Source organism: Littorina saxatilis, linkage group LG1 (assembly GCF_037325665.1).
Source record: "Littorina saxatilis isolate snail1 linkage group LG1, US_GU_Lsax_2.0, whole genome shotgun sequence".
Taxonomy (NCBI): domain Eukaryota; kingdom Metazoa; phylum Mollusca; class Gastropoda; order Littorinimorpha; family Littorinidae; genus Littorina; species Littorina saxatilis.
Genome location: NC_090245.1, coordinates 49,385,628 through 49,412,719, shown reverse-complemented (window position 1 = coordinate 49,412,719; position 27,092 = coordinate 49,385,628). Strand labels below are relative to the sequence as shown.

The following is a 27,092-nucleotide window of genomic DNA, read 5'->3' as shown; positions in this document are numbered from 1 at the left end:
TCTCTCTCTCTCTGCCCCTCCCCCCTCTCTCTCTCTCTGCCCCCCCCCCCCTCTCTCTCTCTCTCTGCCCCTCCCCCCTCTCTCTCTGCCCCTCCCCCTCTCTCTCTCTCTCTGCCCCTCCCCCTCTCTCTCTCTGCCCCTCCCCCTCTCTCTCTCTCTCTGCCCCTCCCCCCTCTCTCTCTGCCCCTCCCCCCTCTCTCTCTCTGCCCTCCCCCCTCTCTCTCTCTGCCCCTCCCCCCTCTCTCTCTCTCTCTGCCCCTCCCCTCTCTCTCTCTGCCCCCCCCTCTCTCTCTCTGCCCCTCCCCCCTCTCTCTCTCTGCCCCTCCCCCCTCTCTCTCTCTGCCCCCCCTCTCTCTCTCTGCCCCCCCTCTCTCTCTGCCCCCCCTCTCTCTCTCTCTGCCCCCCCTCTCTCTCTCTCTGCCCCTCCCCCCTCTCTCTCTCTCTGCCCTCCCCCCCTCTCTCTCTCTCTGCCCCTCCCCCTCTCTCTCTCTCTCTGCCCCTCCCCCCTCTCTCTCTCTCTCTGCCCTCCCCCCTCTCTCTCTCTCTGCCCCTCCCCCTCTCTCTCTCTCTCTGCCCCTCCCCCCTCTCTCTCTCTCTCTGCCCCTCCCCCCCCTCTCTCTCTGCCCCTCCCCCCTCTCTCTCTCTCTGCCCCTCCCCCCTCTCTCTCTCTCTCTCTGCCCCTCCCCCCTCTCTCTCTCTGCCCCCCCTCTCTCTCTCTCACACACACACACACACACACACACACACACACACAGTCAAAACATCGATTTTAATGGTCTTTGAAACTACTTTTGTTTTAAGAGTTGTTTTTGTCTGTTTGTTTAGAAGGTAGGGGTGAGATAGGAGGTAAATTCCGTCGCGATATAACCTTCGTGGTTGAAAACGACGTTAAACACCAAATAAACAAACAAAGATAGGAGGTAAATTAAAAACATTGCACAGTATAATTAGCTCAATAACATAGGTTTGCCCAAAACTTTTAATTGAATACAAAAAGAAAGATAAACATCAGTCTGAAAATATTGATGAACTTCCACAGTTTATGGTCTGTTGCATGTTTGTATGTGTAAATGGAGTACAATAAAGTATGAATGTTGCAAATAAAACGAGCAAGAGCATGTGTATTTTTACACCCAACATGTCCTTCTTTTTGTAGAAGAAACATTCAGAACAAGGATAACTCCTGTAAAAAAAAAGGTTTAAAAAAAAGTAAGCAAAACAAACCAACAGAAAACAAAATAAATATAAAAATAAAAGCTGACACCACACCAACATTTCTGTTACGGCTCATTTGAGGTGATGGTAAGAAAGACCTTGACCCTGTCTACAAGGTCAGCCTTCTTGTCCTTGGTCTTGCAGTGGACGCCTCTCTCCTTCAGCCAGGAGATCAAGGTCACCGTGTTCACCTTGCCGAGCTGCGCGCACGCACACACACACACACACACACACACACACACGGACAAATATAGTGATAACAATGAATATATATATAGAACGCTCAGAATACTCACTTCTAACTCTTCGGTTATCTTCACACTGTTTCTTTTCTAAGCTTGGAACGGACACGTACTGTAGATCTAGAGTGTCACTGAATTTTGGGCTTCCACAACCGTCTAAACATTTTCCATAACTTTGCAAACGTAATGAAACAAACGAGAGTCCACACTTCCTAAGTTTTGGAAGGATAAATCGGCGACCCCTTCTCTATCACCCCTCTCTATCTCTCCTCGCCCCCCACCCCTCTCTCTCTTTATCTCTCTGACTTACCTGGTCAGACCTAGCCATCGTGTCCACATCCACGTCCTGTACCTGTGGTTTGTTGCGTGCTTTCTTATCCCCTCCCTCATTGTTGCTCTGGAAAAAAAACATTTACCAATTTTTACCCACCATTTAGGCAGTCATTTTCCGTTTTCTGGGGGATGCATGCTGGGTATTTCGTTTTTCTGTACCCCACCGAACTCTGACATGGATAACAGGATGTTTTCCTTGCGTACTTGGTCCTGTGCTGGCGTGTACACACGAAGGGGGATGGGAAGGTCTGCACATGAGTTGACCTGGGAGATTGGAAAAAATCCAAGCGCAGCTGAGTTTCGAACCGGCCCTGAACCTTCAACATTTAATTAAGGCCGACGTCATTAACACGCTCGTCGTGCCATGTTTCGTGTGATTTTGTGCATGTTTCTGAACCCGCACATGCAACGATGTCATTAACAAAACCATACAGTTTTAGAAATTGTGATTCTTTAAGTCCAAAAATAATGACGCATCTCAGTGTTACGACTGGTCTGTCCTGCCCAGAGGATTTCATGCTGTCAGAAAGGTCTCTGAGTAACAGCCCCCACTATGACGTCATGCTGGTGTAACACGAAATTTTTACTCCACGAAAAATTTACTCCGGAGTAAATATTTCGTACGAAATTCTTACTCCGAGTACACTTTTCGTACGAGAAAAGAACTCCCCAAGGCACGAAAAAAATACTCACTCCACGAAATTTTTACCCCCCATTTTTTTTACTCCCAGTAAAAAAATCTCGTACGCAAAAATGGGATGCGGGCGAAGGGATAATGCCAATAAGTGATCTCGCGCAAACGAATGTCGCGCTACCCTCCTTCCACCCCTTCCACCACCAAGACTAACAAGGGGACAAGGGAGTAAACATTTCGTACACCTGGCATTGTCCCGCAGTGGGGCACTGCGGTTATGAAATTAAAGGCCCCTCCTGTTTTTGGAACCGCAGGAGCTTTCTAGTTTGCTGTTAGGTAGATTTTTGGTTCCTCTTTCCTGTCATGCTCTCTTTTTCTTCATGAATTCTTTTCTTTTTTCTGCCTTCTTGCTCATTCACCTGTATTTTTTCCAAAAATCTCTTCTCTTGCCGCTTGTCTCGCGATTCATGTATAGTTTAATCTGTTAGTGTTCTGATGTAAGTCCAGCAGTAGATAGGTTAAGCCTATTTTAACATACTGGAAACTGGTAATCTTCCAGTAGGTATTAATTTAGTTTTACTAAAGCCTGCTGGGACACAAGTAATGCCCGGGGTTAGTGCATTTGTAAACAGGAATCGCTTGACAAGTGGCCCCCTTCATCCCCCCCTTCCTCGTCCTGATATGGCTCTGCGTAGTCGGCTGGACGTTAAGCAACAAATAAACAAACAAACCTGGCATTGGAAGTTTAAATTGCTCGTGTTGGGGTGAAGCAATTTATTCGTTATTTATTCGTCAGGGGAGTAACATTTTTGTACGCAATTTTTACTCGGAACTCACCTGTCTTGGGGAGTAATTTTCTCGTGCAATGGGGGAGTGTTTTTTTCGTAAAGGGAGTAACTTTTTCATACGAAATGTTTACTCCGGAGTAAAAATCTCGTGGGAGTAATTTTCTCGTGTTACACCGGTGTCACGAACTGAAAACTCTGCCTGAACAATCCTTCTCATTGCTGTCAATGCGCATGCGCTAACATGGGGAGATTAATCAGGTCGTGAACAACCTAACCCTTACCCTAATCCTAACCCATGGTTCGTTCGGTCAAATGGTCGCACTTTTTAAGTCCAAGATTGGTGCATTGACCGCAATGAGAAGGATTGTTCAGCAGAGGTTTCAGTTCGTAACACCGGCTGAAGAAAGTAGCGTGAAGAACGGTGGACAAGGCATTCACAAGAATCACACAGCAGGAGGTAATTACAGGTCTGCAGGGTGTCACTGCTGTTACAGTTTAAGTTGGTGACAAGTGGTGGAAATGAAACCACAATTAAGACGCATGTCAAAAAGTAATGTATTCTAGATTTCTCCAGCAAATGAAGGCAAAGCGTGAGAAGGGTAGAATTAGCCTAACAAGCGGGGATTAACCACTACCATTCAACCTAAAAACCAAGGCGGAAAGAGCGAAGGCTGCCACCACGGGCCGAACACCGCTGTGGTTAATCGTGCCTAAAAATCCAAAAAGGCTGAAACCAACAAAAAGCATCAGCATTCTGACAACAGAAAGAAAGGTTCCCTTCAGATCAATGTTAATGTGGTGACCTGCCCTTGACACAGAGAAGGTGTCGAACTCGGAGCCAAGGCACCCCCCGCGGGTTAGGGGGAAGAATTTACCCGATGCTCCCCAGCATGTCGTAAGAGGCGACTAACGGATTCTGTTTCTCCTTTTTAGGCTTTTACCCTTGTTAAGTGTTTCTTGTATAGAATATAGTCAATTTTTGTAAAGATTTTAGTCGAGCAGTATGTAAGAAATGTTAAGTCCTTTGTACTGGAAACTTGCATTCTCACCGTAAGGTAATAATATTATACTAGTGGTACCCGTGCTACGCACTTTGTGTGCTGCGCATGCGATGTCATTTTGTTGGTTATGTGCTTGTGAAAATGTTGTTTGCACCCCTCCCCCCCCCCCCCCCCCCCCCCCGCACATTATCCCGCATATAATGAATTATATTCTCTTGGTGAAAAATAAAATGTTAACCCTTACACCGGTGCAATTCTGTAACACATGTTACATAGCCACTTGTGAATTAACAGAGAGAAAAATAACAAAAAACAGTCATATAGGTTTTCGCATCAATGGGAGGTAATCGGAACTGACCAAAAAGACTGCGCGACCGCACGCGACTATACAAACAAACAAAATAAAATACAGCAGGTATGACGTTTGCATGAATCCATGATTACGTCTACATGAACAACAGTGATAAAAGTGCGCATCTCTTCCCAGCCGTGCAGCGCTTTGAAAGTTGGAAGCATTAAAATTTAAACGGGTAAAAAGCCATCGTGAAGATACGAAAAAAAGTATGACGTCTAAAATACTTAATGATTCAAACGCATAGTATAACATATGTAATTGACAACAGAAAATATATACATGGTTCACACACACAATCGAGTGCACACATCCATCCATGCTTATTTAAAGTCATGTACACACACACACACATACATGGCATCAAGCAACACACAATTAAATGACACATATGGAATATGGAAAACGTATAATGGACATGAACATGGCAACTAATTTACACCGTTACCTACTATAAAATTGATGATATATATATACCACTCACTTGCTATTCGCCTAAAAGCTTGCGGTGTGCTGTGACACATATAAGAAACCAGAAGAAAAAAGGACTTTACTTTGGCGAAAAGAGCATATGCTGCTTATTTTTGTACATAACTGCTATAACTGTATTTTTTCCGAACACTTACATGTAAAAAACATAGAGATATATCTTACCATTTCACTAAGACAGCCAAAATAACGGTCAAATTAAGGGGAGATCATGATGACGTACATGTCTATGGTTGCACCGGGGGAAAATATTTAGTCGCTGGAACCTATAAGGTATAACACATGTTACATAGCCACTGGTGAATTAACAGAGAGAAAAATAACAAAAAACAGTCATATAGGTTTTCGCATCAATGGGAGGTAATCGGAACTGACCAAAAAGACTGCGCGACCGCACGCGACTATACAAACAAACAAAATAAAATACAGCAGGTATGACGTTTGCATGAATCCATGATTACGTCAACATGAACAACAGTGATAAAAGTGCGCATCTCTTCCCAGCCGTGCAGCGCTTTGAAAGTTGGAAGCATTAAAATTTAAACGGGTAAAAAGCCATCGTGAAGATACGAAAAAAAGTATGACGTCTAAAATACTTAATGATTCAAACGCATAGTATAACATAATTGTAATTGACAACATTGACAACAGAAAATATATACATGATTCACACACACAATCGAGTGCACACATCCATCCATGCTTATTTAAAGTCATGTACACACACATACATACATACATGGCATCAAGCAACACACATATGGAAAACGTATAATGGACATGAACATGGCAACTAATTTACACCGTTACCTACTATAAAATTGATGATATATATATACCACTCACTTGCTATTCGCCTAAAAGCTTGCGGTGTGCTGTGACACATATAAGAAACCAGAAGAAAAAAGGACTTTACTTTGGCGAAAAGAGCATATGCTGCTTATTTTTGTACATAACTGCTATAACTGTATTTTTTCCGAACACTTACATGTAAAAAACATAGAGATATATCTTACCATTTCACTAAGACAGCCAAAATAACGGTCAAATTAAGGGGAGATCATGATGACGTACATGTCTATGGTTGCACGGGGGAAAATATTTAGTCGCTGGAACCTATAAGGTTATACGGCGACTTATCAGGTGATAATGTTTCGAACTATTTAGTAAACAAATCTATGGAATATTTTGGAGTTCCATTAACAGATAAACAGATCTATCTATCTTCTTATTATTTTAGGTTCGTCTGGGGTAGAGAAATAAAACACACAGCTAGGTTCGTCTGAGGTGCGGTCGCGTGTTTAGTCGAACCGAAAGTTGAAGAAGAACCAATCACAGATCTCTTTCGCCGCGATGTCAAAGTTCAAGTCAAAGTTCACTGTTGTCTGCTCAAATTTGCGAGACAAACCTCTTCAAACTTTGTTCGTGGACAAAATTGGAAGTCGGGACCTAGCGGAATCGATTTCCTGGGTCACGTTGGCATAGCAACCGAAGGAGAAGGCACAAATCCGCGCGGTTTGGTCACAGGAATCGAAAAACCACCGAAAAACCTACCAGTATTATATAGTAGATTGTACTACGTTGCAAGCCCCTGGAGCAATTGTTTGATTAGTGCTTTTGTGAACAAGAAACAATTAACAAGTGGCTCTATCCCATCCCCCCCCCCCTTTCCCTGTCGCGATATAACCTTCGTGGTTGAAAACGACGTTAAACACCAAATAAAGAAAGAAAGAAAGGAGCCAAGGCCGCTATTTGTGTGAGGGCTGGGTGCCCTGGATGCAAGACGAACAGTGCGCCCTCAGCACCGCGCCTGACGCCTTGAGAAATCAAATAAAATCTTTAACGCTTCTTCCTGCATGCCAGTTGACTTACATTTCGTGATTTCTTGAGGCGTTTCCTTTACATTGTGTCGAACAGCACGTGCTAGGTGTTCGCGTACTTTGTCCTTGGTGAACCCAATGTAACTGACTGTCTTCGACACGAACAAAATTCAGTGTCACCAGGCCTGAGATGCACGAAGCAAAACTGGGTGCCACCCAACTGGGTGGGAACAAGCCGCGGGGTCTGATTGGATGAAATCACAACAAATCTCAATTTTAACCAATCCGACCCCGCGGCTGCGTACCACCCATTTATGCATTTTGGTGGCACCTAGTTTCGCTTCGTGAAACGCAGCCCTGGACAGGGTACTTCAATAAACAAGCCACCTTTCGCCTGTTGCATGATCTCCTTCTCCAACGGCCAACGGTAACGATCGACACCTTTTGATGTGAAGTTCAAAGACACTTCTCCACATGATTTGAGCGTGGGCTGCCGTAGTCTGAGTCTCGGAGCAAGCTTTGAGACTAGAGTAAGCAACGACTTACAATTGAATTGTTATCCAGTTATGTAGTTATGCCACCACACACCAAGAGTACCGTAAAGGCACAGTCCTCACCGTCTCAGATCTGGCCAGGTGTTTACATGGGATAAGACCACCCCTCCACTTGGTCACATACCAAAAATTAACACTGACTGATTTCTGAATTGAGTCAGATTTTTTTCAGAAATGAATTTCTTAAAGATCGTGCTAATGGTGGCTTTTCAAGGAATGAATTCATCAAAAAGGTCCCATTGTGTTCAGAGCACCTACGTTGTTCATTACATTTGATTTACTCAAGTTTTGACTAAATGTTTTAACATAGAGGGGGAATCGAGACGAGGGTCGTGGTGTGTGTGTGTGTGTGTGTGTGTGTCTGTGCGTGTGTGTGTGTGTAGAGCGATTCAGACTAAACTACTGGACCGATCTTTATGGGTATGAAATCCCCAGACGTTTTTTTCAGTTTTTCGATAAATATATTTTATGACGTCATATCCGGCTTTTTGTAAAATTTGAGGTGGCACTGTCACACCTTCATTTTTCAATCAAATTGATTGACATTTTGGCCAAGCAATCTTCGACGAAGGCAGGACTTCGGTATTGCATTTCAGCATGGAGGCTTAAAAATTAATTAATGACTTTGGTCATTACAAATCTGAAAATTGTAATTAAAATTATGTTTTTATAAAACGATCCAAAATTACTTTTATTTTATTCTTCATCATGTTCTGATTCCAAAAACATATAAATATGTTGTACTCGGATTAAAAACAAGCTCTGAAAATTAAAAATATAAAAATTATGATTAAAATTAAATTTTCGAAATCGTTTTAAATACAATTTCATCTTATTCCTTGTCGGTTCCTGATTCCAAAAACATATAGATATGATATGTTTGGATTAAAAACACGCTCAGAAAGTTAAAACGAAGAGAGGTACAGTAAAGCGTGCTATGCAGCACAGCGCAACCGCTACCGCGCTGAACAGGCTCGTCACTTTCACTGCCTTTTGCACTAGCGGCGGACTACGGTCATTGTGAAAAAATGCAGTGCGTTCAGTTTCATTCTGTGAGTTCCACAGCTTGACTAAATGTAGTAGGCCTTAATTTCGCCTTACGCGACTTGTTTTTGGAATATGTTTGACCTCAGTAGGCCTACAGTGGAGGCCGGAGTGGTCTTATCTGAGATGGTGAGCCGGACTGTTTACACGGGAAGAAGTATGCTTTCAAAGTTAGTGTTTGTGCATTCAATTATTCAAATCTTAAACGAGTTGTTTGTGAAATCTTTTCAGAATGTAGTTTCTCCCCGCGCTGTTTTTGATTTAGCGAATGTCCCTTGGACTTGAGTGGTTACATTTGATTAAAACAATATTTAAACAAGTCGCGTAAGGCGAAAATACAATATTTAGTCAAGTAGCTGTCGAACTCACAGAATGAAACTGAACGCAATGCCATTTTTCAGCAAGACCGTATAGGCCTACTCGTAGCATCGTCAGTCCACCGCTCATGGCAAAGGCAGTGAAATTGACAAGAAGAGCGGGGTAGTAGTTGCGCTAAGAAGGATAGCACGCTTTTCTGTACCTCTCTTTGTTTTAACTTTCTGAGCGTGTTTTTAATCCAAACATATCATATCTATATGTTTTTGGAATCAGGAACCGACAAGGAATAAGATGAAAGTGTTTTTAAATTGATTTCGACAATTTAATTTTGATAATAATTTTTATATATTTAATTTTCAGAGCTTGTTTTTAATCGAAATATGACATATTTATATGTTTTTGGAATCAGCAAATGATGGAGAATAAGATAAACGTAAATTTGGATCGTTTTATAAATTTTTATTTTTTTTTTACAATTTTCCGATTTTTAATGACCAAAGTCATAAATTAATTTTTAAGCCACCAAGCTGAAATGCAATACCGAAGTCCGGGCTTCGTCGAAGATTACTTGACCAAAATTTCAACCAATTTGGTTGAAAAATGAGGGCGTGACAGTGCCGCCTCAACTTTCACGAAAAGCCGGATATGACGTCATCAAAGACATTTATTGAAAAAATGAAAAAAACGTTCGGGGATTTCATACCCAGGAACTCTCATGTCAAATTTCATAAAGATCGGTCCAGTAGTTTAGTCTGAATCGCTCTACACACACACACACAGACACACACACACGCACGCACATACACCACGACCCTCGTTTCGATTCCCCCTCGATGTTAAAATATTTAGTCAAAACTTGACTAAATATAAAAAACCAATGTGGCTTCTTCCCAACCGTGTGAGCTAGAGATCAATAGTAAACAGTAAGTGGTAGCAGAGACCAATTATATAAAAATTAAAAAAGCCTTCTATTGTGATTGATTTCTCCCAGGCACGCATGCGCATCTGCAGAAACTTTCGCAGAACAACCAAAGCAATCCTCATTTCATACCTGTGCATCACACTAAAGACACAAATAAACATTCAAAGTGGACAGTAAAACAGATGCAAAGTTTATGTTCTTACACAAACAATATAACGAAAATTGTGAACATTGGTTTTAGACAGATACGAATCAAAGTGTGTTTTTAAAATGCTAATCGGCAGCATAAATGCCATGTATGTTGTTGTTTTTGTTATTGTTGTTGTTGTTGTTGTTGTTTCTTTCTGTGGTTGGTTCTCTCCTTCCCCAGGCTTCTAGAAGCCACATCCATGCCAGAATCAATCTCGCACGATGTCAATGAAAGTTTCCTCCACAGAGCCAGATAGACGAACCTGTCTCGCAGAAAGCAATAGCAATTACGCCTTTGGCGCTCTGCAAAGGCTTGCCCACGTTTTATGAAAATCACCAACAAAAACTTTGCAGAATCACTGATTCATTTCTAAACGGCATCTCTTCTACTATTTGATCCATAACGTTGCCTCGCGCGGATAAAAGGCTGTTTAACCTCCCCCATCTTTGAAACGCTCTGCGAACACTCGATCCCTTTCTTCACGCGACATTATGATTCAGGTCAGGGGTGAACTCTTCACAGGGCAGGAGGGTGGAGCCAACAGACTCCGAACATCAAACAGTTCAAACGAGAAAGGATAGAGACTGGTAATGCGAAAATTATAACCTTCTTAAACGGCTTTGAATGAGTCCGCCAAGAGGATTTTCCAAAGCGTGTTTCCGTTTCTTGAGATAAACGTCCCGTGCATTCTGAAAGGCTTGTGAGTGTTAAAGACTGTTATTGAAAAAAACGGCACACTCTGAATCGAGAGAGCAACTCCTTTCATTGTATGAAAAACTTAATTCACAAGCTTGAAGTGGACCCGACAGCGTGATTAGCTGTCATTCTTGTGTCAACATGCGTCTTGTACGGGTAAACTTTCTCCCCATGAATGGCACTTGCAAGTGACTTTTCTGCGACCTTTTCTTCCATCAATAAATCTTTGTCAAAAGAGTTCAGTGCCCCTTCACGCAGAGAGGGGAGCGCAGCAGCACACAAAAACAGCGCTCAGCTGCAATGGTTCCCTAGTTCACACACCCTGATGAGCGTTAAACTGCCACGTGCTCAAGACAAGCACAACTACAGGCAGGCGGAACAGATTCATTGAACATTGGACAATATTTTAACAAACAATTAGTTTTATATATCACGAATGGAAGAATGTGAAAAGTGAGCTGACACATTCGTCTTGGGATCACAAACCAAATTTACTTCACTTGCATAAAACGGATTTTCTTGATTTTGTTTAGCTTGTTTTCAAGCCAAAAACAAACGTGTATATTTTTGTATTTAGCAGAAGATAAACTTCATAAAGAATACAATGCAATTACTTTAAAATGTGATTGTTAAAATTCGATTTATTTACAACTTTAATTAACAAAATATTTATTTAATTTTTAAGCTTCAGAGCTGAAATGCATTTCCATAGTCCGAACTGAGTAAAAGATTATTTAACAAAAGTTTCAATCAATTTGATTGAAAAATGAGGCTGTCACAGTGCCGCCTCAATTTCTTTAAAAAGTCGGATAAGACGCCATCAAAGACATTTATCTGAAACATGAGAAAAAAGTCTTGGAGAACTTACATTGTGAAGTCAGTAGATTAAAGCCGCCCACATTGACAAAACAAGCACGCGTCACAAAACCAAACAAAAGAAAGTCGAAAGTGTGCTAGGGGTAATCCTGATCACACCATGGATCGAACTTTTGAAGCAAAATAAGAACTCTCAATCCCTCCCATCCTCCCTCCATCTATTATGTGTCTCTCCCTCCTCTCTCGCTTTCCCTTTCCATCCCTCTCTCTCTCGTTATCTCACACACACACACACACACACACACACACACCCCAACCACCACCTACGACATATCCACTCACCTGAGCATCACTCTTTCGTTTCCCCTGGCTCCCACCAGGTGTAGAAGGCAACACCTGACTACCTGTCCCTCCAGTAAATCCACCTGGACTTGGAACCACAGGGCTGCTACCAATCTTGTGGTTCTGCATCACAGCAGGACTCTTTATGCTTGCTACCTTTATCCCCCCACTTGTCATTTTCTGCTTCAACTTTCCCGCGACAGAGACCGGGCCGTGAGAGGTTTTGGAGCCCAGGGTCTTGAGTGAAGGGGATTTCACGGATTTACTCGGGACAAGGGGTTCGCGTGCCTGGAATGTGGGGACTTTGGGGGCCGGAAAACGAGTGTTAATGGGCTGAGAGTGAGTTGTGTCCCTTTCTTCTGTGGATGAGGTGACCAGCGGACAAGACACAAGCGCCGTGTTGCTAGGGTTTGTGGGTGTCAGTCTCTGGGTGCTCTGTGTTGGGTGCAGCGGTCTTGCGAGTGGGTTGGAGGGTTTGGTCAACCTGGGTCTGAACGTGGGTATCAACTTCGTGCTGCTCGCTCCAAGTCCCTGTGTTGCGTTCGTTCCCTGTGTCCCCTGGTTGCTGGCTTGTTTTTTCATGCACGGTCTGAAGATGGGAACGATCTTCTGTGTCGCTGACCTGTTTTCTCCTGGGTTTATATCATCTATAGCCAGTCTGTTCTCTGCTGCATGAACAAGATCTGTCGGGCATTGGTTCCCTGGGCGTCTGTTATGAGAGCAACCCGCATCACCCTTTGCAAAGTTTCTTTGGAACTGCGATAAAGTATCATCTCTGGCACTTATACTCGGTAGTTCTGCCACTCTCTGCTTCTGCGGGGCGTTTTTCTGAACAGTAGGTCGTTCGTTAGCTGCAGTAGTTTGCTCAGTCTCTCTATCAGCTGCAGGCACTTTTGATCTGTCCAGTTCGTGATCAGTCAAAGCATCTTCAGCTGCTTGAATCCGAGCTGGTTTCTTGAGAGACAGGTCCTTTCTGCTGGATGTTGGCCTTGTGCCACCGGGCGTGGGACACATTTTGGACATCTGAGCCCATGTTCCACTGTGCGTCTCCGTCATGCCTTGAGTCTGAGATACAGGCTGGGACGGTCCTGCGAACATCTGTGCCCTTCTATCGTCTCCACCGCCCTGTGTTTGAGACTGAGAGAGGGGCTGAGAGGCCTCAGGAAACACAGAAGGATCTACATTCTCTGGATCTTTACCAGCATATACCTGAGACTGAGGACGGGGTTGAGACATCTGTGATGAACTCGCGTAACTCGATGATCCTGTATTGGAGTGGCGAGCAACTGATGCTTTGAGGGTGGCGAGGCGGGTTGGTTGGTTGGAGGGCTGACTAGCTCTGTTCATCATTGCCAAGTGTCGCGGGTCTCTGAGAGCGACACGGCCGCTGCCCGGGTTGCTCCGCTTGCTGAGGTTGGGACCTGGGCCTTTCACCTCCTGTCAACAGTTTATGGCATGCACATTTTATTTAGAGTACAAACACAACACAATGATTAGTTATTAATTATTATATCGCTTGTGTCTTCCAAGCGAGCTTCTGGGCAGTTTGTCAAATAAGTTTCTTTTCTGTATTATGAGTGTTTGTCTGACTGTCCACGTAAAAGACCGATGGGTCGAAGATCAGTGGACGTAACGTTCTGTTTTGTAATAAAATATAACGTTCCAATAACATACCTGTCTTGATTTTTTTATTCTGTGCACGTGAAGCTTGGACAGACACGTACGTAGATTTTGACATGTAGCTGTCAGCTTGTTACATCACATGTAAGAAACCACCACAAACCTGTATAAACATGTGACACAGAGAACATGGGCACAGTAGGTCTGCTTTGTGGCTGGAATCGCAGTGGATGTTCACCGGCACTTGGCAGCTTGCTCATTAGGTCATACCGAAATCCACCACAATACAAACCTGTGCAGCAGAGTACAGAGTGGACACTGTGTGTCTAACTTGTGGCTGGAACCGCAGCAGGTGTCCGCAGGCACTGGGCAGCTTGCTGTGTAAGTCCTGGAGAAATGCTGACAGGATGGGTTTGGGCTCCACCCGGGGTACGCATTGCAGTGGTTCTGAGCGAAGACATACGCTGGGGTATCTGTCTAGTGTTAAGAAATTCTCACTTTGACGAAAACTTAAAACATAGACAAATCAACAGTGCAGTAACGAAACCAATTATAATCTGGTGATACAGCTTTCTCTTTCTATTGTGTTCATTCTCTTATATGTGCATATCATTCTAATGACAGTCTGACACTGACAGTATGACAGGAGGAGCAATGGGTAGAGGTGACACGTGTGACTCGCAGTGTCACCGCGTGTAGCGTGACAGGATACGTGAACTGCTTGCCTCCCATGCCCCAGAAGCTGATCTGTCCAAAAAACATGTCCTCGTCTGTCTCCGGCAGCCTGAACCCGTACTGAAACACACACACACACACACACACACACACACACACACACACACACACACACACGCACGTGCGCGATTCCAGCCACATGTTTGTACAGGTTTGTAATGGTTCACACACACACACACACACACACACACACACACACACACACACACACACACGCGCGTGCGATGGTACGCGCATGTGTGTGTGTGTGTGACGGTGTGTGTGTTAATGTGTGTGCGTGCGTATGTGTGTGTGTTAATGTGTGTGCGTGCGTGCGTGCGTGTGTGTGTGTGTGTGTGTGTGTGTGTGTATGTGTGTGTGTGTGTGTGTTGTTGTTGATGGCAGTTTTCCCTTCTCTGTATGACGGGAAGGGACTGCATAATTATGTGCAAGTAGATATAAATACAACTCACACTGTTTTTCCAGTGTCGCTTCAGCTCTCTGTATGACGAGAAGGGACTGTCGTCGGGGATGGACAGCGAAATGCTGCATAGCCGGCCTTTCTTCAGGCTGCACGTGCAAAGTCACACACATACACGGGTGTAAATGTACAGAGTTTTGAACAGAAAATCTGACAAACAAGTACTCAAGGCACTCTTCCACAACCCATAAAATCTCGACAGAGTTATTTCCGAGCATCGTCTACTGGCACGTGTTGAGGACAGGGGCGAGGGCGTGTGGGAGGTAAGCCGGGAAAGATGAAAAGAGGACCGGTTCACCTGCGAATAAATCAAGAACCCAACTCCACGTGCATCTTGTTCACATGCGTGTATATTATTTCTTTCTTCACAATCCGGCCTCGCAGACCTCCCCCCCCCCCCCTCCTTCAAACTCACCACCTACCCGGCGCGGCACCATCCAGCTCTGCTTTTGTGATAATGCAAAAGGTCACGAGGTAGCCTACGGGCGACTTTTTACTGATCCCGACAAATTCCGATCTAAACACAACTTTAGTAGTAGGCCCTACACTCAGTATAGTTTGTTCACAGTGCAAAAAAGGTCTGTTCTCAATTTGTTTCTGGTTGTGTCACAGCTCTTGCTTATGAACTTTATTATTGTGTAGTGCGATAATGCAAAAATTCACTAGTCTGCTTGCGACTTTCCACTGATCCCGAACCACACCGATTACAAAAAAACATCTATCTATCTATCTATATATATATATGGCTAGTGTCTGTGTGTGTGTGTGTGTTCGCGATGCACGGCCAAAGTTCTCGATGGATCTGCTTCAAATTTGGTGGGCATATTCAGGTAGACCCTGGACACAACCTGGTCGATGAGAATTTTCAACACGTGCTCTCAGCGCGCAGCGCTGAACCGATTTTGGTTTTTCTGTTCATCTTCCCAGATCCATTCCCAGTAACTCTTCCTTATCTTCTCCAGTGTTTTGCGTTTATCTCCCTTCCTTCGTGTGGCGTCAATCCATATTCCCGTTTCTATTTTTAGAAGGTCACTGTCGACAACGCTCAATCCATATTCCAGTTATACTATTTTTAGAAGGTCACTGTCCCGGCGAAGCCGGGTATTACTCTTCCTTATCTTCTCCAGTGTTTTGCGCGTTTATCTCCCTTCCTTCGTGCGGTGCGCCGGCAAAGCCGGCTTGCCGGGTCTCATTCGGCTCGACTTCTTCCCGGCGAAGCCGTACCCGGCGAAGCGGGTATTCATCTAGTATATATATATTCATCTAGTATATATATAATTATACGGCTTGTGTGTGTCTGTCTGTCTGTGTGTTCACGATGCACGGCCAAAGTTCTCGATGGATCTGCTTCAAATTTGGTGGGCATCTGGTCGATGAAAATTTTCAACACGTGCTCTCAGCGCGCAGCGCTGAACCGATTTTGGTTTTTATGGTTTTTCTGTGCATCCATTCCCAGTAACTCTTCCTTATCTCTTCTCCAGTGTTTTGCGCGTTTATCTCCCTTCCTTCGTGTGGCGTCAATCGCTGGTACCCGGCGAAGCCGGCGTACGGTGCGCAACTCACCCGGCGAAGCCGGGTATTCGGCTCTACTTCTTCTTCATACTCCGTCTCGCGATCATCCCGGCGAAGCGGGTAATCATCTAGTATATATATATCAGTAGTGTGTTGGTTTAAACAAAACTTTATTCAATTTTAGCAACGTGACATAGAGAGTATCTAACAGTCAGGATCCGTACACGCATAAAGCTTATATTAACGAATCCACATTTTGTTTAAAGTGCAAATACGGTCTGTTCTTAAATTGTTTCTGCATATGTCAGACCTCTTGCATGGGACCGAATCAGGCAACTTGATGTGCTGACCTGGGCATGACGCGACACCACGCGTTGTGCAACGTCAGTTGTCCCGTTCCGTGCTCAGCGTTGTACGCCAGACTCTGCAGCTCCAGGGCGCTCAGGTTCAAATCCGCCAGCTGTACTTAATGTGTACACAGAGTTATCGTCACGAGTAAGGACATACAGAGGCTATTAATTTACAGGGTGACCTTAAAAAAATGCAACCCACAAAAATGTTAATACATTCTACATCTGTTGACCGAATCACTTCATATTTGGGGGACATAAATTTCAGCCTATGCGTGACCATTCCACACTGTGGCAATTTCATAGATCAAATAGTCTGACTTGAATGCAATTTCAAACAAAGTTGCCAAATTCGGGGATCGACTCAACCGTACGAAATTTGAAATTGAGCGTTAGCCAAACCAACCAGACCTGTTTACCCCCATAAGTGTTTTGGAGTAATGCTCAGCCCCCAAAATAGTAATCCTAGCACAAAAATAGTAATCATCCAGCATTCGTCGCCAATTACAACGCACATGACAACTGTGTCTGCGAAACGCAATCATGCACATATATCCATCATTCACAAACAAAACACATCAGTCAGTTTTTGTAGTCATCATAATTTCAAAGAAGATCACATCAAAAGCACATGCATCACTGATTCTTTTTCTTTTGCTCGTAGTAGGCCTTTTTCAGTGTGTCAAGCGCTTCTCTACTGTACTTGCGCTTGCCGAATGAGTGAGGGCGAGACTTCACCACTAGAAGGCTCTCCAGCGTCTCATCAGACATGATCTCTGGTCAGTCCTGTGCTTTTTCACCCCATTTTTCCATTGAAAAAAACAATGCCAAACATGTGAATTAATAAAAAATATAAAAAAAATATAAAAAAATTTACATTTTTTTTATTTATGAAAATCGTAGTCTTGACACGGATAGCGGAATGGCGTATTTTTTGCAGAAAATCGTAAGAAATTACGCCAAAATCGTAAGGGTAAACAGGTTGTCCAACCCGATTGAAGCCCTCAAGATTGTTACCTTTGGGGTAATTCGAATGACATAGTATACCTTAATCAACATTATACAATCAGTGACTTGAATACAGCAATATAAGGCAGGATCAGGGCATTTCCCATTGATGAATGCGTTCATGTCATTGATGAATTTTGCGTGACATTGCACAAGTGCAACTTAAAAACGAAGGGGTTAATTTTTTAAGTCATTTGAGTTTAGCAAACATTTTCATACTTGTTGCGCATGGACTTCAGTTCGGACACGACTATTCTACAAAGTTTCGAGTCTGGAGGTAACATGGTCCGACATTTACCTTTTCTCCATAATGTGTTACACCTCCGAAATTGTCAATGGCACGAAAGCTTTCCTGTAACCTAGCTGTAACTGCTTTCTTCAGGTCACCGATGATCTAGGGGGTGAAGGGGGTGTTTGTGTATACTCAGACATTCAGAAAATCCAAAAGGTAAATGTCTGGAGGGTTTAAATAAGGTAAGTATTGCTACCGCTCAATGTCAAACCTCGTTCTGTTGAGTCGATCGCCGAATTTAAAAACTTTTTTTTTAAATGCACAAAAGTCAGACCATTTGATCTACAAAATTGTCACTTTATGGAAGGATCATGCATAGGCTGAAGTTTATGTCCCCCAAATATAAAGGGATTCAGTCAATAGATGTAGAAGTAATTAGCATTTATGAGGGTTGCAACCTCGTGAAAACAGCTCGCGTCACTGTCTCAGATAGAGTCAGGTTTACGACGGACCATCATTCCACTTGTTCACATACCAAAAAGGCATCAGTGCTCTCTGTACACATATACAGTGGGTGTTTTTTTGTAAAAGAAATAATTTCAAACGTATGCCTTTTTTGGATATTAAGTAATTAAAAAAGTTCCATCTCATCACCACAAGCAGTCAGGGTGTTGATTGTTTGTATGTGACCAAGTGGAGGGATGGTCTTATCCCATGTTTAAGCCTGGCTAGATCTGAGACTGTTTACACGAGGTGGAAAGGATCTTTAAGTGTCCGTTTGTTTCCGTACAACAATATAATTATATTGCAGTGGGTTCTTTATCTCACAGTCCCCCCTTTCATCATTCCAAATAGGCTAGGTATCTTTATTCTTTCTGGCGTGCTCTCTCTGTCTGTCTCTCTTTATTTGTGTCTCTGTATCCGTCTAGTCTGTTTCTCTCTCATCTCTCTCTCGTGATAAGTGCAACTTAACAACGAAGGGGTTAATTTTTTTTAAGTCATTTGAGTTTAGCAAATATTTTCATACTTGTTGCGCATGGACTTCAGTTCGGACACGACTATTCTACAAAGTTTCGAGTCTGGAGGTAACATGGTCCGACATTTACCTTTTCTCCATAATGTGTTACACCTCCGAAATTGTCAATGGCGCGAAAGCTTTCCTGTAACCTAGCTGTAACTGCTTTGGTCAGGTCACCGATGATGTAGGGGGTGAAGGGGGTGTTTGTGTATACTCAGACATTCAGAAAATCCAAAAGGTAAAAGTCTGGAGGGTTTAAATAAGGTAAGTATTGCTACCGCTCAATGTCAAACCTCGTTCTGTTGAGTGGATCGCCGAATTTAAAAACCTTTTTTTAAATGCACAAAAGTCAGACCATTTGATCTACAAAATTGTCACTTTGAGGAAGGATCATGCATAGGCTGAAGTTTATGTCCCCCAAATATAAAGAGATTCAGTCAATAGATGTAGAAGTAATTAGCATTTATGAGGGTTGCAATTTTTTTGTGTCACCCTGTATTAAACGCCCACTTCACCTCGTGAAAACAGCTCGCGTCACTGTCTCAGATAGAGTCAGGTTTACGACGGACCATCATTCCACTTGGTCACATACCAAAAAGGCATCAGTGCTCTCTGTACACATGTACAGTGGGTGTTTTTTGTAAAAGAATTAATTTCAAACGTATGCCTTTTTTGGATATTAAGTAATTAAAAAAGTTCCATCTCATCACCACAAGCAGTCAGGGTGTTGATTGTTTGTATGTGACCAAGTGGAGGGATGGTCTTATCCCATGTTTAAGCCTGGCTAGATCTGAGACTGTTTACACGAGGTGGAGTGAATCTTTAAGTCAGTAACTGCTTGACCGATTCAAGAAGAAACTCATGCAGATATGTCAAATAGCTACTTTTTTTCTCCTCCTCATTGTGTCCGTTTATTTCCGTACAACATAATTATATTGCAGTGGGTTCTTTTTCTCACAGTCCCCCCTTTCATCATTCCAAATAGGCTAGGTATCTTTATTCTTTCTGGCGTGCCCTCTCTGTCTGTCTCTCTCTATCTCTGTATCCGTTTAGTCTGTCTCTCTCTCTCATCTCTCTCTCGCCCGCCCCCCCCCCCCCCCCCCCTCTCTCTCTGACCTGAAGAGGGGCCAGCCTGAGCACGGCAGCGCACACAGAGATGTACAGCTCGTCACTGTTGGCCACAAGCTCGCACTCTGCATCAAAACGCCATTTTCACTAACATTAAAGTAGAGAGATCAGAAGAAATAACCTGATAACAATTCTGTCGTCTTTTTTTTTATCGAACAAACCCCCCCCCCCCCAATAAAAACACACAACTAAAAACCTTTGGTTTGGTTGTTTGTTGTGTGCTGTTGTTTGTTTGATTTTGTTTGTTGTTGTTATTGTTATTGCTGTTGTTGTTGTTCTTCTTCTTGTTTTTGTTCCTATTACCCTTGTTGTTCTGGTACTTGTGCTTTCATGCAAGCGTGGGCATTTTTCGTGTCCGTTAAGAAATTAATTCATAAACATTCCTACTCTGCACAAGCACCAAGGCTGTTGATTTTGTCCAAGTCGAGGGATGTTCTTACCCCAGGTAAAATCCTGGACAGACCTAAGATAGGGAATCAGATTGTTAAAACGGGAAGGAATGTGCCTTTGATTTCTTGACTTTGTTTGTTACGCCAGTGTACCTGTTTTGTGTACGTGATTTCTTCGAACCCATACCTGCGACAACACAAATCTTCTGCTGGAGAAACTTGCACCCACGCATTTCCACCTTGCCAAACTTTTAACGAAGTGTTGCACAACAAGGCGCAGATATGAAATACCTGGTTTGGCATCATTCCTCAATGACTAATTAACCTGTGAAACCTGTCGACACACAACCTGCCTGCTCCGGGTTCAAACTTTGCCATCTTACCCGCCAGTCCTACTGACCTACAATTCACCGGGTCAAAAAATGCGTAAATCTACCCCCCCCTCTTTCCCCCCCCCCCCCCCCCCAAAAAAAAAAATAAAATAAAAATGTTGAATCCAGACCGTACATTTACTACAAAGAGTTCATTCCAGTTCTGGAAGATTTCATGACGATTAACATTTCAGTTACGTATGAAGTCTGTAACCGGCCTGTGATGTGTTATTTAAGATATGAAGTGTACTTACTGACGGCGTTTGCACCACCCGTGTGGGACAGAAAATCTCGACCTAATCAACACAAAAAATGCAGCAATTTTTAACATCAGTCAATCATCGTTATAAACACATACACATGCACGTACTGCAGTCATCCAGGCCCACACACACACACACACACACTCACACACACACACACTCACACACATACACACACACACACAAACGCACGCACGCATGATGCAAACACACACACACCAACCAGGTCGGATTATGAATTAAACTCAAATAAAAATGTGATTGTCCTAAACACACACGGACGAAATAGAAAATATATTGCACCCTTACCCTTCCTGTTCATCACACCCTCCCCCCCCCCCCCCCCCCCCCCCCCCCCCCCCCCCCCCCCCCCCCCCCCCCCCCCCCCCCCCTCCCTCTACAAACGTTATCATTGGTGTGTTTTTGACTTGAAGCCCGCCACCGCCACCCCAAACCCAACCCCATCCCGCACCCCTCGGAGTTTCATGCCAAATAAAGACTGACACAGTGTTGATGTCCCGTAAGCGCCAGAGGTTCACAGACAGTTCGGGTCAGACCTACACGCTCAGAGACATAACTTGCTGGCACCTCTCTCCCCTTGACATACCATTGTTTGCCAGCGTCGCGGATTTTTTTCTCATCATTTTTATCTTCTTTCATATAAAAAAAAAAAAAAACCATGATAAGATTCTGGGGGGGGGGGGGGGGGGGGGGGGGGGCGTAAACTAGCCTGCATGTCAAGTGGGTCCGTTGTTTTGAAAAATAACCGTGGGGAGGAAAAATAAATAAGGCTAGCAGGCGTACTCATGATTACTTGTCCAAAACAACTTCCTTCCCCATCTTCGTTTTTACATTTAGTCAAGTTTTGAATAAATGTTTTAACATAGAGGGGGAATCGAGACGAGGGTCGTGGTGTATGTGTGTGTGTGTGTGTGTGTGTGTGTGTGTGTGTGTGTGTGTGTGTGTGTGTGTGTGTGTGTGTGTGTGTGTGTGTGTGTGTGTGTGTGTGTCTGTCTGTCTGTCTGTCTGTGCGTGTGTGTGTGTGTAGAGCGATTCAGACTAAACTACTAGACCGATCTTTATGAAATTTTACATGAGAGTTCCTGGGAATGATATCCCCGGACGTTTTTTTCTTTTTTTCGATAAATACCTTTGATGACGTCATATCCGGCTTTTTGTAAAAGTTGAGGCGGCACTGTCACACCCTCATTTTTCAATCAAATTGATTGAAATTTTTGTAAAGCAACCTTCGACGAAGGCCGGACTTCGGTATTGCATTTCAGCTTGGTGGCTTAAAAATTAATTTATGACTTTAGTCATTAAAAATCTGAAAATTGTAATAATGTTTTTTTTATATAAAACGATTCCAATTTACGTCCATCTTATTCTACATCATTTCCTGTTTTCAAAAACATATAAATATGTTATATTTGGATTAAAAACAAGCTCTGAAAATTAAAAATATAAAAATTATGATCAAAATTAAATTTCCGAAATCGATTTAAAAACAATTTCATCTTATTCCTTGTCGGTTCCTGATTCCAGAAACATATAGAATAGATATGATATGTTTGGATTAAAAACACGCTCAGAAAGTTAAAACGAAGAGAGGTACAGAAAAGCGTGCTATGCAGCACAGCGAAACCACTACCGCGCTGAACAGGCTCGTCAGTTTCACTCCGTTATGCACAAGCGGCGGACTACGGTCATTGTGAAAAAATGCAGTGCGTTCAGTTTCATTCTGTGAGTTCCACAGCTTGACTAAATGTAGTAATTTCGCCTCACGCGACTTGTTACATTTAGTCAAGTTTTGATGTTTTAACGTAGAGGGGGGAATCGAGACGAGGGTGTGGTGTATGTGTGTGTGTGTGTGTGTGTGTGTGTGTGTAGAGCGATTTAGAGAAAACTACTAGACCGATCTTCATGAAATTTTACATGGGAGTTCCTGGGTATGATATCCCCAGACTTTTTTTTCATTTTTTTTATAAATGTCTTTGATAACGTCATATCCGGCTTTTCGTGAAAGTTGAGGCGGCACTGTCACGCTCTCATTTTTAAACCAAATTGGTTGAAATTTTGGTCAAGTAATCTTCGACGACGCCCGGACTTTGGTATTGCATTTCAGCTTGGAGGCTTACAAATTAATTAATGAGTTTGCTCATTAAAGTTGTCATTAAAATCGATTTTTCGCAAACAGATTTAAAATTGATTGCATCGTATTCTTCATGACATTCTGAATCTAAAAATAGATACATATGTCATGTTTACTCTTAAAATGTGATCACAATTAACGAAAATAGATTAATTAGTCTTACGATTAAGAAATCGATCCAAAAATGATTTCATCTTATTCTTTATCGTTTCCTGATTCCAAAAACATATATAGATATGATAGGTTGTATTCAAAACAAGCTCAGAAAGTTAACACGAATACAGAAAAGCGCGCTTTCCTGCTTAGCACAATACGCTACCGCGCTATTCTGGCGTGTGCATATCACTGCGTTTTGCACGTGGGAGGTGAGCGATTTCCTTCTCACGGGGATTGACGAAGCTGTACTGTCTTGGTGAAAAAAATACAGTGCGTTCAGTTTCATTCCGTGAGTTCGACAGCTTGACTAAATGTAGTAATTTCGCCTTATGCGACTTGTTACATTTTGTCAAAAAAAAACAAAAAAAAGTTTTCACTAAATGTTTTAACATAGAGGGGGAATCGAGACGAGGGTCGTAGTGTATGTGTGTTTCTGTGTGTGTGTGGGTAGAGCGATTCAGACTAAACTACTGGACCGATCTTTATGAAATTTGACATGAGAGTTCCTGGGAATGATATCCCCGGACACTTTTTTTATTTTTTCGATAAATACCTTTGATGACGTCATATCCGGCTTTTTGTAAAAGTTGAGGCGGTACTGTCACACCCTCATTTTTCAATCAAACTGATTGAAATTTTGGCAAAGCAATCTTCGACGAAGGCCGGACTTTGGTATTGCATTTCAGATTGGTGGCTTAAAAAATAATTAATGAATTTGGTCATTAAAAATCGGAAACTTGTTACATGTACATGTATTAACAATTTTTTTTGAAAACGATCCACAAACAATTTCATCTTATTCTTCGTCATTTTCTGATTCCAAAAACATATATGTTATATTTGGATTACAAACAAGCTCTGAAAATTAAAAATATGAAAATTATGATGAAAATGAATTGTCCGAAATCGATTTAGAAACAACTTCATCTTATTCCTTGTCGGTCCCTGATTAAAAAAACATATAGATATGATATGTTTGGATTAAAAACAAACTCAGTACGCTAAAAAGAATAGAGATACAGAAAAGCGTGTTATCCTGCTCAGCGCGACCATTACCGCACTATTCTGGCTTGTTGATTTCACTGCCTTTGCCACGCGCGGTGGACTGACAAAAGTACGAGTATGCGGTCTTGGTGAAAAAATGCAGTGCGTTCAGTTTCATTCTGTGAGTTCGACAGCTTGACTAAATGTTGTTCTTTCGCCTTACGCGACTTGTTTTATGCTCTTTTTCCATCTTAAATCCTTTTTTCATCATCATCATCATCATCGTCATCATCGTCGTCGTCATCGTCATCATCATCATCATCGATCATCATCATCATCATCATCATCATAATAGAGGAGGAGGATATATGGTTTGCAGCATAATGTAACTGATACACTGTACCACTAATTGTAACCAACGATCACAATAAACAAACAAACGAACGAACAAACAGAACCTCAAGCACATGGCCTTGGTGTAAAAAAATGAACTGATTGTTTGCCCTGACCTTGAATGAGCCAATCGCCAGCCTTGTTCCATGCCGGGGCCAGTCTGGCCAGCAGGGAATAACGGAGACATGCCTGGTACACAGCTTGGTTCACCCGGAACGCTTTGCTGGCCTAGGAACACAAAAGATGACAGGAAAAACACAACAAATAATGCAAATAAAAATAAGTTTTACTCCCAACAACAATATTGGTCAATTCCGTGTGGGTGTGTGTGTGTCTGCCTGTCTGTGGCTGAGAGGTGGGATGGTATGTACCTGCCTGCATACTTGCCAGCATGCCTGCCTGTCTGTTCGTCTGTCTGTAGTGCTAGCAACTGGACAGAAGGACACCCAGCATTCAAGTAGTCTTATTCCGAAACTCAGAAGCACAACTTGACACGAAGTTAAAACAGAAACAAATGTAGTGCCTGAACAGAGTGTTCAGCAACTATGCTAATAATTATCAGTGCAAAATTCTTCTCTTTTTTTTTCAGTGTCCATTTCGTCTGTATATTCTTATCAACTAACCTGTAAGTTGTTACTCCTCAGCCGGGACTGCAGACGGCCCGTTTTGTACAGGGTTTGCTGCAAAGACAAATTTCTCTAGTTTTTGACATCCAACACTAATTACCTCTATTTTTCTATTGTTTATGACAACCACGATTATAACATCGCTGTATTTACCTTGAACTTGTTGAAGTCATTTGTGTCTGAAAACTGTGGTTAGAAATAAATTAATGCTAAAGGCTGAACAAAATGATTTCAGCTTTTTTTGTGTTCAAAGTTCACCGAACCACACATGTGAAGTGGTTACAACTCATCCATCTCCACTCCACCGCACCCCGCCCCTGTGGCACGCGCGCGCACGCGCACACACACACACACACACACACACACACACATTATTTATTTATTTTACTTATATTTATATCGTTTTGTATGGGTTAATTTAATTTATTTTTTTATTTAATGGGGGGGGGGGGGGGGGGGGCGCTCTGGTGGTACCCTTTACATCTTACAGGCAGCACAACGTTGAAACAATCAAACTGGTCATTTGAGGGCGAGGCGATGACGTCTGGTTCCGTGAAAATCAATTCTCTGTAAATGAACAAATAAGGCTTGAACAAAACTGCCAAAACGTTTTCTCAATTTCTCAGTCAATATTACTATACTGTCAAATCAAAAGTAGATCTCATTCAGCCATGCAAGAATCAGCGTGTGATGTCGACAATTTTCCAGTCCAAAAATATACGACAGCTTATCTTCATTGATACTCCACTAAACAGTCTGCACATTTCAACTGTACTGGATGTTTTTCTTCAGTCATTCAGTGCGAGTTCTCCATCTTCATTTTAGCACACCCTACCTGCACTTCAATATCCTGGGTTGTGTGGTGCTGAAAGCTGTCCCCTGCTCCACTCGAACACTGAGTGCACACAGCTCGTTCAGGTCTGGCTTTGTTGCAAACAAAACAACTGGATCCGAATGAGGTTTTGTTTGCATGGTGATTTTATTAAACCGTACTGTAGAACGACACGTTACAACCTTAGTCTTTTGCTCATTTTGCAAGATCTGAATGATCGTCTGCTCCTGTCAAGGGGCGTCACTCTGATAATGAAGAAAAGATAACTTGCCGGTGTAGGATCCGGTCCGGTCCCCCCTCTGAAGTAGTCCCCCGGGGGACCAATTCGTGGCAAAAACTGCTCTATAATGGTCCCCCCTTAGACATCCAGCCTCGTTCAGTTTCTTGTTACAATGTAAAATGTGACAACAGTGATATTAACGTTCTGTATGGGTTGTTCATTTTGTTGTATGCTGACGATACGGTTATTTTTGCTGAATCGCCAGAATCCGTGCAGATTGCTCTAGATATTATGGACAGATATTGTAAAGATTGGTTTTTGAAATTGAATGTAACTAAAACAAAAGTAATGATTTTCTCAAGAGGGAAAGTAAGAAAAGTTCCGACATTTACATTCAATGGTCGGAAACTTGATATTGTGTATGATTTTCAATACCTGGGTATTAAATTTAGCTACAATGGTAAATTTACTGTTGCACAGAAGAATTTGTATGACCGTGCCTCCAAGGCCATGTTTGCTTTATTACGTAAAACTAGAAAACTGTTTTTGCCTCTTGATGTCCAAATTGACCTCTTTGAAAAAACTGTGGTCCCTATTTTACTTTACGGTTCTGAAGTATGGTGCCCTTACATGTCTGATCTAGCTAACAAATTACAGATACGATTTTTTAAGATGATTTTGAAAGTTGGCAAATCAACACCAACAAACATGGTTTTGGGTGAATTAGGTCAGTTCCCTGTAAGTATTCAAGCGAAATGTCGTATGTTGAATTTTTGGTACAAACTTGCATTTTCAAATGGTTCTGACAAACTTTCTTGTGTGACATATCGTTTTTTATTTAAAATGTATGAATCTGGTGTATACAAGTCAAAATTTTTGCTTTCTGT

General features: G+C 42.6%; 2 protein-coding genes across 2 annotated transcripts in view; one reads left to right on the top strand and one right to left on the bottom strand.

Moving 5' to 3' along the window:
- The window catches only part of LOC138972694 (maestro heat-like repeat-containing protein family member 1), a 54,448-nt gene extending 47,642 nt beyond the window's left edge, over positions 1 to 6,806 (top strand). The window contains exon 42 of the transcript XR_011457721.1: positions 6,625 to 6,806. The gene's annotated coding sequence lies outside the window, so the exon portion shown is untranslated. The remainder of the gene's footprint in view (positions 1 to 6,624) is intronic.
- On the bottom strand, positions 975 to 26,161 carry LOC138972718 (uncharacterized). The gene is made up of 13 exons (XM_070345377.1): positions 25,989 to 26,161; positions 25,642 to 25,720; positions 25,151 to 25,207; positions 24,644 to 24,755; positions 20,834 to 20,875; positions 19,808 to 19,884; positions 16,434 to 16,543; positions 14,564 to 14,660; positions 14,089 to 14,171; positions 13,669 to 13,849; positions 11,757 to 13,193; positions 1,768 to 1,854; positions 975 to 1,415 (listed from the first exon to the last, which is right to left on the bottom strand). Exons 1-13 carry the CDS (start codon positions 26,123 to 26,125, stop codon positions 1,281 to 1,283), a joined length of 2,634 nt encoding a protein of 877 aa, XP_070201478.1. The 5' UTR covers positions 26,126 to 26,161; the 3' UTR covers positions 975 to 1,280.
- Between the last annotated feature and the right edge of the window lie 931 nt (positions 26,162 to 27,092).

Coding starts and splice junctions, on each gene's coding strand:
- LOC138972718 (XM_070345377.1), bottom strand. CDS start 26,125: ATGCAAACAAAACCTCATTCGGATCCAGTTGTTTTGTTTGCAACAAAG. Junction 24,756..25,150: donor TGAGGAGTAACAACTTACAG/GTTAGTTGATAA, acceptor TTGTGTTCCTAG/GCCAGCAAAGCGTTCCGGGT. Junction 16,544..19,807: donor TCAGGCTGGCCCCTCTTCAG/GTCAGAGAGAGA, acceptor CATTAAGTACAG/CTGGCGGATTTGAACCTGAG.